Source organism: Pseudorasbora parva, chromosome 12, assembly GCF_024679245.1.
Source record: "Pseudorasbora parva isolate DD20220531a chromosome 12, ASM2467924v1, whole genome shotgun sequence".
NCBI classification, from domain to species: domain Eukaryota; kingdom Metazoa; phylum Chordata; class Actinopteri; order Cypriniformes; family Gobionidae; genus Pseudorasbora; species Pseudorasbora parva.
The window spans coordinates 22947291-22960918 of NC_090183.1; the positions used below are offsets into that span (position 1 = coordinate 22947291).

Consider the following 13628-nt stretch of genomic DNA (forward strand, 5'->3'; position numbering starts at 1 on the left):
TATTATTATTATTATTATTATTATTATTATTATTATTATTATTGCACACAATTGAACATCTTTCAAACCAAAGACACATTTACAGACTCCATCCATTTCCATGTCATTTTTTTCACCAGAAACAAAAGTTGTATTTGAATTTACAATATATATAATATTCTGGTGCAGAAAAGCTTCAACGCCCCTCTGTGGTCACCTGTTAAACTGCACAGCAGACTAAATTCAATACAATTCTACAATATTTGTCCCTTGATGTCACATAAAAAACACATTCAAAATATATATATATTTGCAATTCTCAGTTTTTGATGTCATTCTGATCAACAACACAAAGCATTATGTATTGCAAAACGAAAAGATGAAAAACAAACAAACAAACAATATACTGTATCAGGGTGTGTGCAAGGCGTGTGGCATTGCGCACGAACAGCTGATGTTACAGGAGCTCTAAAGATTTAAGGCATGCCACACAGCAAACCCCTCCATGCACAGCTGCTCTGCGTTGTGATACTGACACAATCCTTATGGGAGATTCTGCTGAGTAAGGTAAACCTTCTCACTGTGACACTCTCATACACATATTATTGAAATTTACTAGGGAGTTGTCCACATTCAACAAACGTATGCTTCTATCTTGTTCTCATTTAAATTGAACTATTGTGCCAATCAGTTCACCAATGAATTGGGTAACGACAGTATTGAAAAAAGTAAAAAAAATACTTAAAAGGCAGACTTAAAGAAGTACAAATTATGAGAAAACTCAAAAAGCAGAAACTAAAATCAGGTTCCACTTCCTTATTGATAAAATCACACCCATGGTCATGTGTCTTCCTTAAAAAATAAAAAGCATAATCCACATAGACCAAACATAATGATTTGGGCACTTAATGGACACATATGGCACAGTACAGATTACACGGAACAACAATATCCTTCCAAACTGCTTCGATTCAAACTAAGATGAAAATGGAGTAGTGAGTGTGACAACTGTGCCTGATCACCAACTGACCAACCTGCACAAAGTAGATATTACAAACTCAGTACATTCTATACATCTCTCTAAAGACAAACCCAGAGTAGCGGGTACATTTCAAAATGATTTACAAAGATACTCTTTCTCAGCTGTCTTTTAATCTGAAAGAGAGATATAGGCTTACTTACCAGCAATTCTGTCTCGCTCCATAGCTGGATTATGGTTCCTAACAGCCACATGTGGTTTCTAGCGTTTCTCCTCCTCTCCCTTTATTTGCAGACTTCCCCTTTTGCTTTTTCCGAGAGTTTAGTCACTCTCACAGTCAGTCAGTCAGTCAGTCTCTCTCTCTCTCTCTCTCTCTCTCTCTCTCTCTCTCTCTCTCTCTCTCTCTCTCTCTCCCTCTCTCTCTCTCTCTCTCTCTCTCTCTCTCTCTCTCTCTCTCTCTCTCTCTCTCTGTCTCTCTCTCTTTCTCTCTCTGTCCACTCACTTTGTTCTTTATTTTCCTTTCTTTCTCACTCTCTTTCTTTTGTCTCTATTTTCCCTTCCTGATACTAATCTTAAAATTGTTCAAAGTGTTTTATTGACAATTGCATCCAATGGAACTGCACTGACATGTGCTGATCATATGGCTTCATTCAATCTTCTTTCGTCTTTCTTTTGACCTCTTTTGACACTGAAGCTGTATTGTATCTCTGAGATGGGGATAAGCCATGTGATTGTGTAAACAGCCTCATGCTCTCACTATAAAAATAAATGAGAGAAGTCTTTAAACCAATGGGTTTGATACAGCTGAAACAACATGAATTGCAATACAATGTTAATTACATTATTGAAACAATGCAAGTATCTGTACACTATTATTGTTAGTATTAAGGTACAGAGGCAGGATAGGTGATTTGCTTTTCACATCATAATAGAAATCACTAAGTAAAGTTGTCTAAATATATACATATATATATATATATATATATATATATATATATATATATATATATATATATATATATATATATATATATATATATATATATATATATAAAAGCAGGAAAAATGGGAAAGCGTTTGACAAGAGCTAAATTGTGATGGCTAGACAACTGGGTCAAAGTATCTCCAAAACTGCAGCGCTTGTGGGGTGTTCCCGGTTAACAATGGTCAGTATTTATCAAAAGAGGTCCAAGGAAGGAACAGTGGTGAACCAGCAACAGGGTCATGTGCGGCCTAGACTCATTGATGCACGTGGGGAGCAAAGGCTGGCATGTGTGGTCTGATATAACAGATCAGTTACTGTAGCTCAAATGGCTCAAGAATTTAAAGCTGGATCGAAAAGAAAGGTGTCACAATACACACTGCATCGTAATTTGTTGCGTATGGGGCTGCATAGCCGCAGACCAGTCAGGGTGCCCATAGTGACCCCTGTCCACCACCGAAAGCACCAAAACATGAACATTAGCAATGAACCATGCAGCAATGGAAGAAGGTGGCCTGGTTTGATGAATCATGTTTTCTTTTACATCACATGGATGGTCAGGTGTGTGTGCACCGCTTACCTGGAGAACACATGGCACCAGCATGCACTATGGGAAGAAGGCAAGACAGCTGAGGCAGTGTAATGCTTTGGACAATGTTCTGCTTGAAAACCTTGGGTCCTGCCATCCATGTGGATGTTATTTTGACATGTAAAACACCTGCCTAAGCATGGTTGCAGATCATGTACACCCTTTCATGGAAACGGTATTTCCTAGTGGCTGTGGTCTCTTTCAGCAGGATAATACACCCTGCCATAAAGCAAAAAAAGGTTCAGTAATGGGTTGAGGAGCACAACAACGAGGTGTTTACTTGGCCTCCAAATTCCCCAGATCTCAATCCTACAGAGCATCCGTGGAATGTGTTGAACAAACAAGTTCAATCCATGGAGGCCCCACCTCGCAACTTACAGGACTTAAAGGGTCTGCTGCTAACATATATAGGTGCCAGAAACAGTGCACCTTCAGAAGTCTAGTGGAGTCCATGCCTTGACAGGTCAGGGCTGTTTTGCCAGCAAAAGGGGGACCAACAAAGTATTTTTTCGTTTTCCATCTGTGGAAGGCATGGGACCATTAAATGTGTGTCTAATCATTGCATTTGGGCCGAATGCAAGAGTAAGATGTCCTACCTGCCTGTCAACACAGTTCCTCTTGAACTAAAACAATGAGCTTTTACTGCATTCACGCCATATCTACTGTAATTTGGAAGAGATGGAAACCCTCAACGTTATACTCGGAGTGGTTTGTGACTCGAATTAATGCCATTCAATGGCAGCAATATCAATGCTGAAATGAATCTGCAGCATTCAAGTGGTACAGGTCAGTGATCTTTAAAGGGATAGTTCACCCAAAAATGAAAATGTGATGCTTATCTACTTGTCCCCTCTCCCCCCATCCCCCCCCCCCCCCCCCCCGTGCATCCAAGATGTAGGTGTCTTTGTTTCACAAACAAACACAAATTAAGATTTTTAACTTCAACCGTTGCAGTCTGCCAGTCATAATGTATGTGAATGGGTAACAACTCTATGAGAGTTTAAAAAAAAAACATGCTTGGGCAACATGCACAAAAACCCTGCTGCTCATGAGGACACATTGATGTCTTAAGACACAAACCGATTGGCTTCTGTGAGAAACAGAACAGTATTTATGTTCTTTTTTTTTTTTTTTACCTCATATCCAAACAAATCTCATCTAGTGTTAAAAAAATATTCTTTTGTGTTCTACTGAAGAAACAAAGACACCTACATTTTGGATTCACTGGGGGTAAGCAGATAAACATCACATTTAAATTTTTGGGTTGACTATCCCTTTCAGTTATTTATGTTTATTGTAATGTTATTTTCTTTGAGACATGAGGTAGTTTATCTCTCGTGATGCTTTGCAGACTGCTGTATGTATTTATTTGTTTTGAAGAAAGAAATGGCATTGGAGACGCTGTGGTAGCTAATTTAAAGCTGGTCGGTTTTGCTAGCCTCTCCGAAAATTGCCTACCCTTAAGAATTTTTTTATTTATGTATTGGCTATTATTTATTTTGCACATTTTTCTTAAAGACCCTGTAAAGGCAAGTCTAAAAAAATTCTAAACACATTATAAATGATGTGTGACCGTTAAATCGTTTTTAACCATAGCAGTGTACCAGATTTTCTTGGGGGGCTAAAACAGTGGCTTGATGACGCACTAGAGCTTCTGAGCATGGCCCCGCCCCTACTGTCACACTAGAGCCTCTGAGGCTGGCTCCTCCCTTAACACTAAAACTAGAGCACATCCGCGTCAGTTTGTGGCTCAATCGCGAGTTACTGTCAGTACTTCGTCGCGGAAATGTGTATTACCTGGATGTGATCACTGAAAACAGATCTGTGTCCTTATTTAAATTTCTGAAAACCGTTCATCAAGAAGAGCTGGATTCATTTTGTGAAGAGCCACTTTGATATCTTTTTACAAAGGATAGTTTTATAAACTTTCGTCGGAGACAACTCAGATTCACTGATAATCCAATAAGCCGGTGCCAACATCATCGGCAGTAACGTTACGTGCCCACCAATGAGTGTAAGTTTCCTTGTGTGCTTATGTTATAATTATAGTAGGTAGTCCACGTTAGAGGGCTGCATTTGGTTTGGGCTCCCGCAGGAGCAGGCGGTTTTACCTTTGCTGCAGGCGGGAGTGGACGGGCAGAATATTTTGCGGGAGACCCGCGGGGAGATTGGGAAATGGCGTGTAGTAGAAATGGAGTCAACACAATAAGTTGAGAAGAAGATTAAAGCGGCTGTTTACTTGATAAAGTTTACGGGAGTGGACACAAACATTGCAGGTGAGGGCGCGAGTGAAACACATAGGTTGTGGGAGCATCCATTCCGGCTGTAGCAGTGACAGTTGAGTGAGGCGGAGGCAGCTTCTTCCCCCGAGTGGGCGTGGTTTCAGCGCAGCCAGCGGACACACCCCCAGCATTTAAGAGCAGAGAATACTTCTAATGTTTTCAAGATTTTGATCTCTTATTTTATTTACTTGGCTACTTTTTTATCATTTAAATTTGGCTGGGTTGTTAATAAAAATTTTCTGTGGTGTGATAAACCCAGAACACATACCTAATTTTGACTTTACAGGGACTTTAAGTCCATCACATAGTGCTGGCAAATCACCATGGCTGTACAGATGGTCTGTTTGTGTTTGAGTCATCAATATGGTCTGGTGTAAAAATAGCATTAAAGAAAAATGACTGATTTGTAATTTTCAATGCATCACAGTGCATTAAGATTTTTAAGGCTGTCAGTGACAACAAACAGTGAAATCCACGCAGAAAGATTTACTCATAACAAACTCACGATGACCTATCACCTACACCTCATCTATGATCAAATGTACCTGGGTCTCTGTTTAGTGTATGTGCAACACATCAGGATACAAGATCTCTTCTCCATTTCCAAAGGATAAAAAAGGCCTCATATCACTACTGATGATTATTCCTTCTGGGTCACCGATGACGCAGATGAAATAAGCCTATAATAATCTGGTTCTAGAAATAATTGGCGTTTTTAGGAAATACAGTAGTTCTTTTGCTCTATATAAATCTTCTTGCCGGGTAAAAGACATGCCTGCAATCTAATTTTCAGTGGTTGACTACTGCTAAAACTTTATTTTTGAAACATACTTTACATAAAAGAAAGGTTTCAAAATTGACTGAAAACCAATTCAATCCTACAAAAGCACACAAATTACTTATGAAAAAGCAGGGTGTAGGAGAAAAGACATCAAACAAGAAAGGTATTTTTACAGGCTTACAGCAGAGATTAAATTAAAGGCTGGGTGTGCTTTTTTTAAAAGCACTTGGCAAAATCCCAGCAGTGTGCTAGACATATTTGTTAAAGGACCATAAACGCAGCTAAAACAACAGGTTACAAAAAAAAAAAAAATATTTGCAGGTGATAACAATATAATCCCTAGATGTAATAGTGTTAAATAATAGAGGGGTATTCTAACTAACATCAGAGGAACCCCAGGGGGCTGCAGGTTTATTTTTTTATGTGTTTTTTCCAAGGAAAAGGCATAATAGAGATAACAAAGATAAAATAAAAATTGATTTATTTGTATAAAAATACATGTGGATTATTAATAATAGATTTTAAATTAATAATATTTTTATATTTTAGTTTGAAACAATTCACAATATATGAATTTTAAAAAAAACTGGGGAAAAAAATAAAAAATACAGGACCACTGCAAAATTATCAGTTTCTCTGGGTTTACTATTTATAGGTATGTGTTTGGATAAAATTTACATTTTTGTTTTATTCTATAAACTACTGACAACTTTTTCCCCAAATTCCAAATAAAAATATTGTAATTTAGAGCATTTATTTGCCAAAAGCAAAAACTGGTCAAAATAACAAAAAAAAAAAAAAAAAAAAAAAAATGTAAAGAAATGCTTGAATAATGGAAAGAAAATAAGTTCATATTCATTTTTAAACAACGTGATCCTAAAGTTTTAACTTAGGAAGTTCAGAAATCAATATTTGGTGGAATAACACTGATTTTGAATCCCAGCTTTCATGCATCTTGGCATACTCTCCACCAGTCTTTCACATTGATGTTGGGTGACTTTATGCCACTCCTGGTGCAAAAATTCATGCAGCTTGTATTTTTTTTTGATGGCTTGTGACCATCCTTCTTCCTCTTGATCACATTCCAGAGGTTTTCAATGGAGTTCATGTCTGGAGATTGGGTCACACCTTGATTGACCTGGCTGTGTGGCATGGAACATTGACCTGCTGGAAAAACAGTCCTCAGAGTTGGGGAACATTGTCAGAGCAGAAGGAAGCAAGTTTTCTTCCAGGACAACCTTGTACGTGGTTTGAGTCATGCAACCTTCACAAAGACTTTCTGAATCATCCCCAGATCATCACCAATCCTCCACCAATTTTCACATTGGGTGCGAAACACTGTGGCTTGTAGGCCTCTCCATGCCTCCGTCTAACCATTAGATGACCAGGTGTTGGACAAAGCTGAAAATTGGACTCATCAGAGAAGATGACCTTACTTCAGTCCTCTACAGTCCAATCCTTATGGTCTCTTTCAAACCTCAGCCTGGCTTTCTTTGCTTCTCATTGATAAAAGGCTTTGCACGACTTCAGCCCTGCCCCTAGGAGCCTGTTTTGAACCGTCCTCGCTGTGCACCCCGGCTGCCTTTTGCCATTCTTTTTGTAGGTCACTTGATGTCATTCTATGGTTTTGAGTGACATTTGAATAAGTTGGCGGCCATTCCGGTCAGTGGAGAGTCTTTTTCACCCTCTTCTGGTCTGTAGCTGTGTTGTAACCAATGTCTGCTGCTTGACCTTGTTCTTATGAACCGCCGTCTTTTAAATTTTAAGGATGGAAGCAACCCGATGATCACTGTATCCCTCTGCCAGTAAAGCCAGAATTGAACCGTTCTTTTCCTCAGTCAAAACTTTCCTTTTCAACTTTTTGGCATAGTCAAAGTTTTATTTGATTTTATACCAATTACTTTTGAGGTACTACTAGCACTGTTTTTGCCATCCAGCTGGTCCTACTGCAAGAGGATAGTGATGACCACAGAAGTGTTTTTTAATACTTTCCCTCATTAAATACGATTTGGTTTAGGTGATCACCTAATTCAACAGACACTGGAATGGCTTCCATACTTGAAGAGATGCTGATTTAAGAAAAAATTGCAGTGGCCACTTTATATATTTATATATTACTAGGGGTGACCCCGAATAGTCGAAGATTCGATGCATCGATATGCGGAGCCTGATTCGAACCACCGATCTCACGGTCGAATCTTCGTGGGTGTTATGAAACGAGGATCATACCATTTTGGCAATATGGGGGTGCTCAATATTTTAAAGACGTGTCGCGGTGCTGAGCTGAGCATCGGTGTGCGACCCCTTTAAGGGCGCTAAGCTTCGGACCGCGCCTTTAAAATTAGAACACGTTCAATGAGTGTACACACACCAGCGGCAGCATTCAGCGCCTGTCCGCGGCCACTCAGGAAGTTGTTTAAAATCCTGCTGCACCACAGAGCGCTTTCGTGCAGCTCATCTGTCAGTCAATTCAAAATTGAGCTTGCGTGTATATAATGTGCGCGTCAGGTGGCGGTGTGAGTGAGATCCTGAGGCGCGCGGGGCTGAGCTTCGCGTGCGTCTTCACCCCCTTTAGGCACAATCGGCATGTAAACGCACTCAAAGTGTTCTTTTCCTCTCTAGGCAGGTATTTTTTTAGGTTTATTTATCAAAATGTTCTTTTATATATTTGTGTGATGTTCTGTATTTCGATCGCGGCTTTAACATGTTATGAGAAAACAGTTTATTAATGTTTAGCCACCTTATTACCTTTTAGGCTATTTAAACCTAAATAAGAAAGCCATTGTCAGTTCGTCTGTCAGTTGGCAGGCAGTTTTGGTCGCTTTATTAAAAGTTGTTTTTGTGTGCAGTGTGTAAAGGAAAATAAAAGTTCCCTATCTGGGAACTCGAGCTGGGTCGAAACGCTGTGAGAACGCCTCTGCGTGATTGCGTCGTAAAGCATGTGTAGAACCAGTCCATTCAGGAGATCGAATGTCATCGACCGGGTGACGTCATCGACCGGAAACTATAAAGCATCCGCGAACACAAACAGAAACTAGCTTCTGTGCCTTCAGCAAGCGATCTGTGTGAACCTGTCTGTCTATTTGGTGTTTTTGTCTGTCTATGAGAGAGAATATTTCCACCTTTGTTAAATATTACTTCATATATTAACAAAAAAGAAAAAAGGAGAAAATAATGGCGAGTGAACGAGGTGTGTTCATCCCTGCCCACGCTACATCACGGGTGGGGATACACACTCTCTTGTGTGTAATCTGTTTGGGCAGATCTCCCGCCGGGCACTCTTCGAGGAGGGTGCCTCGGCTCGTGTTCCCCGCGGCTCGGGTCCCGCTGCTGCCGAGGCAGAGCGGCGGCTTCAGTCGTGGGGTTCATAAATGGACCTTGCAGAGGGGTTTGAGACAGGCCCAGCCTTATCTCAGCCCTCACCTGCACCGTCCAGTGCCTCATCTCGGGGTTTGGAAGCCCGCCCTGCGGTTTCTTCCCGCCCGGGCGGGGCAGCGGTGCTCCAACTATTCAGCTCTGAGGAGGTGGACAATGAGAGCATCGCGACTGAAGACTCGCCACTTCAGTCACCTGCAAGCGAGGAGCTCATTGAGGTGCTCACGAGAGCGGTAGCCAGATTAAATATCGACTGGCCAACCGAGAGATCTGAATCCCATCGCAAAAGACATAGTAAATTAGATGAGCGATTCCTGCGTGCAGTGGAACCTCAACGTTGGGGCCTGCCGTTCTTCCCCGACCTGCACCTCGAGGTGTCTAGGTCGTGGAGGAAACCGGCGTCATATAGAGTTTTCAGCCCACAAACCTCTACTTATAGTAACATCGTAGGGCTGAAACAATATGGTTATGGGGCGATGCCGAAGGTCAAAGAGACGCTTGCGAGCCGTCTCTCGCCTGCGTCGGCATCGTCCCTAAAGGCCCCGACTTTACCCACCAAGCCACTAAAGACAACATCGGCGTTGGTGGGTAAAACGTACTCGGCGGCAGGTCAGGCCGCGGCATGCCTGCACACAATGGCGATTGTGCAGGCGTACCAGGCCGACCTGCTTAGGGACTTGGATGGTAGAGACGAGGTGGGGGGTGAAGTCATAAATGAGCTCAGACAATCCGCCGATCTCGCTCTCCGGGCCACCAAGGAGACGGCCAGACTGGCCACGGGGTGGCATTTGTGGCTAAACCCCACCGAGATCAAGGAGAGGGAGAAGAGCTTTTTCCTCGATGCGCCGCTGTCCCCTGCGGGCCTCTTCGGTGACGCCGTACAATCAGTCACCGAGAGGTTCCAGGAGTCAAAGAAGCAGGCGGCGGCGCTTAAACAGTTTCTCCCTCACCGAATCCAAGTCCCTGGGGCTGCAGCAGAAAAACAGCATCCCAAAGAAAAGCCGAGTACAAGCTCCTCGCACAGGGCGCAACAGAGGCAGAGTGTCGCCACCTGTACTCCTCCACAGAGAGACTGGGAGGCGGGGCGGCCCTCTCAGACGAGGCCTTCGAGGGGTAGGGCTGATCTGAGGACAGTCCTCATCGCCAAGAAGGCCTCGTCAAAGCGTTCCTGACGCCAGAAGCATCAGGACGCTGAGGGTTGTCCCCTCCGCAGGAAGGCAGTGTTTACCTCAGCGCACGGTACCCACCTTCCTGCGGCGCCCTCTGGGGGCCACGCTGCCAACCCCGCCGCAATGCCGGGGCGCAGATATTCCCCGCGGGCCACCCGAGGGTGGTCCGCTCCCCCTCGGGGGGCTCCCGAGCAGTCATGTCAGGTGTTCCCTGCCGGTTCGCCGTTTCAGAGCACTGCACTTGATGCTCAAAGTACACCAGAGGCCAGCCTCGAGAGGCTGGTTCCCTTAGTAGATTTTCTAGACAAGTGGAAACGTCTGTCGAATATATCTCGTTGGGTCCTGCAGATATAAGAAAGGGGGTACGCGATTCAGTTCAAAAGGCGGCCACCTCCTTTCAGCTGTGTCCTACCCACAGAGGTGGGCCCGGAGCAGGCTCTGGTCATGGCACAAGAACAGAGGTGGGTAGTAACGAATTACATTTACTTTGTTACATTTACTTGAGTACATTTTTTGGGTAACTTGTACTTTAAGAGTATATTTAAAAATGGGTACTTTTACTTTTACTCAAGTACATTTCTTGTGAAAAAACTGTACCTTTACTGCGTTACATTCGGTGGCGTTCCTCCTCTACTGTCAATGGTGATAATTAATTATATATTTTCAAATAAGTTATGACTTGTTCGCAAGTCTCGCAAAACGTTGGAGAGGCTGCTTCGCGAGAGGTGGATATGCATCACCCGCATAAAATTAGTGCGCGTTTAGTCAGAAGATGATGGCCGAAGCAGAGGGAGATGTGTGTGAGCTACGGCAGATCACCCGTACGTGGCCTCAAGTTCAGCCTGTTTTATGTCCAAGATGTCAAAAAGAACAGTTTCATAATTTAATGCATGCCGTGTGCACCAAAATGAACTGACATCTCAGCATACAATAATTCCAGCTCCAACCTGGACGGCAGTGTGTCTGGGAACCGGACCAGAATTTCTTTCTTTCTTTCTTTCTTTCTTTCTTTCTTTCTTTCTTTCTTTCTTTCTTTCTTTCTTTCTTTCTTTTACTTTTTTCCCTCTCTCCCATCTCTCGTTCGCGGGCTCCTCGTGCTCCCGTCTACATTTCTCTTGCCTCTCTGTCCTTACCCCCAGGTGCTGCAGCCGCCATGATCGGCCCCCCCGGGAGAGAGGGGGGGGGGGTAGAGCGCAGTCTCGGGAGTACCCCCCGGCCTGCGAGGGGCGATGGGGGTATGTGGTGTGACAGGCAGCGGGGCGAGGGACCACGAGAGCGGTGGCACACCGGTCTCGTCTCGCGGCCATGTGACGGGAGCATAAAAGGAGGAGCAAGGACAGCGGAAGACGAGAGAGGACCAGGCCTGGAGTTTATGTTTAGTTTTGTTTTAAGTGTGTTTGTGGACAGTCATCCGTGAGGGGCTGCCCGCGGTTTTCCTTTCGTTTTGTTTATTTATTTTGAATAAATGTTGTTGAACGTTCGCCGGTTCCCGCCTCCTTCCTTCCCATCTACGAACCGTATTACACTCTGCTTCCGGGAGTTCTGGAGAGGGTGCACCGGGACGGAGTACGTGTGCTATTAGTGGCTCCGTGCTGGCCGACCAGAATCTGGTTCTCGGACCTAATATCTCTCCTGGAAGGCTCTCCCATGGAGATTCCGACCAGGAGGGACCTCCTCTCTCAAGCGGACGGGAGATTCCTTCATCCCCGCCCGAGTTATGGAAACTGTGGGCCTGGCCTCTGAGGGGGCTAGGCTCCTAGAAGAGGGTCTCTTGACTGAGGTCGTGGAGACCATCCTTCACTCCAGAGCTCCTTCCGCGAGGAAACTGTACGCTCTGAAATGGAGATTGTTATCAGTATGGTGCAGAGAATGCCAGTTGGACCCAGTTAACTGCCCGGTTGGTACAGTGCTGGAGTTCCTGCAGGCGAGATTCTCGGCAGGGTTGACCCCCATCACAATAAAGGTGTACGTGGCGGCCTTAGCTGCTTTCCACACTCCTTTGGGTGGAGTGTCTTTGGGAAGACACCCATTAGTTACACCTTTCCTCCGTGGCACTTTAAGGTTGAGGCCGGTGGTTCATTCGAGGGTTCCGACCTGGGATTTGGCCATTGTTTTGCGGGGCCTGTCCGAAGCTCCATTTGAACCAATTGAGGAAGTATCAGAGAAATTCTTGACTCTCAAGATCTTTTTACTGGCCATTTCGTCCCTTAAAAGAATTGGGGACATTCAGTCCCTGTCGGTAGGGCCCTCATGTTTAGAGTTTGTGCCTGGCATGGTAAAGGCTTTCCTTCACTCCAGACCAGGTTATATCCCCAAGGTTCCTACGAGCCCAAGGGGTCCCATCACTCTGCAAGCCTTCTGTCCTCCTCCTTTCGTGACGTCAGACCAGCAAAAGTTAAATCTGCTTTGCCCGGTTAGGGCGCTTGACGCATATGTCCACAGAGCTGCCCTGTGGAGAAAGACTGACCAACTATTTGTCTGTTTCGGAGCTACGAAGAAAGGAGCACCAGTGTCTAAGCAGAGAATGAGCAAGTGGCTGGTCGAGGCCATCTCACTTGCTTATGAAGCGGTCGGACAGCCGGCTCCTCTGGCTGTCCGGGCGCATTCTACTAGGGGTATGGCTGCTTCTAAAGCACTTCTGTCGGGGGCTTCCCTCCAGGACATTTGTAACGCGGCAGGCTGGTCTTCGCCACTGACTTTTGTAAGATTTTTCAAATTGGATGTAGCATCTACGGTTGGGGCACAGGGGTTATCGTTGTCGTGTGCACTACGGTTTCACACATACGAGCACTTGGTCCTATGGCGATGTGGGTATAAGCGTTCTCACAGTGTTTCGACACAGCTCGAGTTCCCAGATAGGGAACGTCTCGGTTACGTATGTAACCCTAGTTCCCTGAGGGGAACGAGACGCTGCGTCGCCCGGCCATACTCCCGGCATGCCCGTGATCACTTACTTCAGGCTGTTTCAGAAGCTAGTTTCTGTTTGTGTTCGCGGATGCTTTATAGTTTCTGGTCGATGACGTCACCCCGTCAATGACGTTCGATCTCCTGAATAGACTGGTTCTACACGCGCTTCACGACGCAATCACGCAGAGGCGTTCTCACAGCGTTCCCCTCAGGGAACTAGGGTTACATACTTAACCGAGACGTTTTACCCTTCTGCTGACAAGTGTCGTGCCCCTCCAAACCCATTTCTCACACACAGATGATTCGACTATCAGTCAACCATAGAGAGATTCGACAATTCTGATTCGATTGTCTAAATCCTTAGTCGAGGACAGCCCTATATATCAATCAATCAATCAACTTTATTTATATAGCGCTTTTACAATCACGATTGTGTCAAAGCAGCTTCACGGTGTCAAACAGGATAATATTGCGACAAAATTAGATTTGGCTGTACAGTCTTACTGGAGAAAACAGTGATGTTATCAGCTTATTTTAATTTATCATATAGCGACAATGTTGGCAGATCAGTATTATAGTTTATAG

The 13628-nt window shown here is 44.2% G+C and overlaps 1 protein-coding gene across 2 annotated transcripts in view; it reads right to left on the reverse strand.

The window, feature by feature from the left end:
- Positions 1–13628, reverse strand: part of septin9b (septin 9b) — a 127157-nt gene that overhangs the window by 96546 nt on the left and 16983 nt on the right. The window contains exon 1 of one of the 2 annotated variants that reach the window (XM_067459505.1): positions 1162–1299. The exons of the other annotated variant lie outside the window; for it this stretch is intronic. Within the exon in view, the coding sequence (XP_067315606.1) occupies positions 1162–1183 (22 nt within the window). The 5' untranslated portion in view covers positions 1184–1299. Of the gene's footprint in view, positions 1–1161; positions 1300–13628 lie in introns of those variants that run through there. 2 annotated transcript variants of the gene reach the window in all.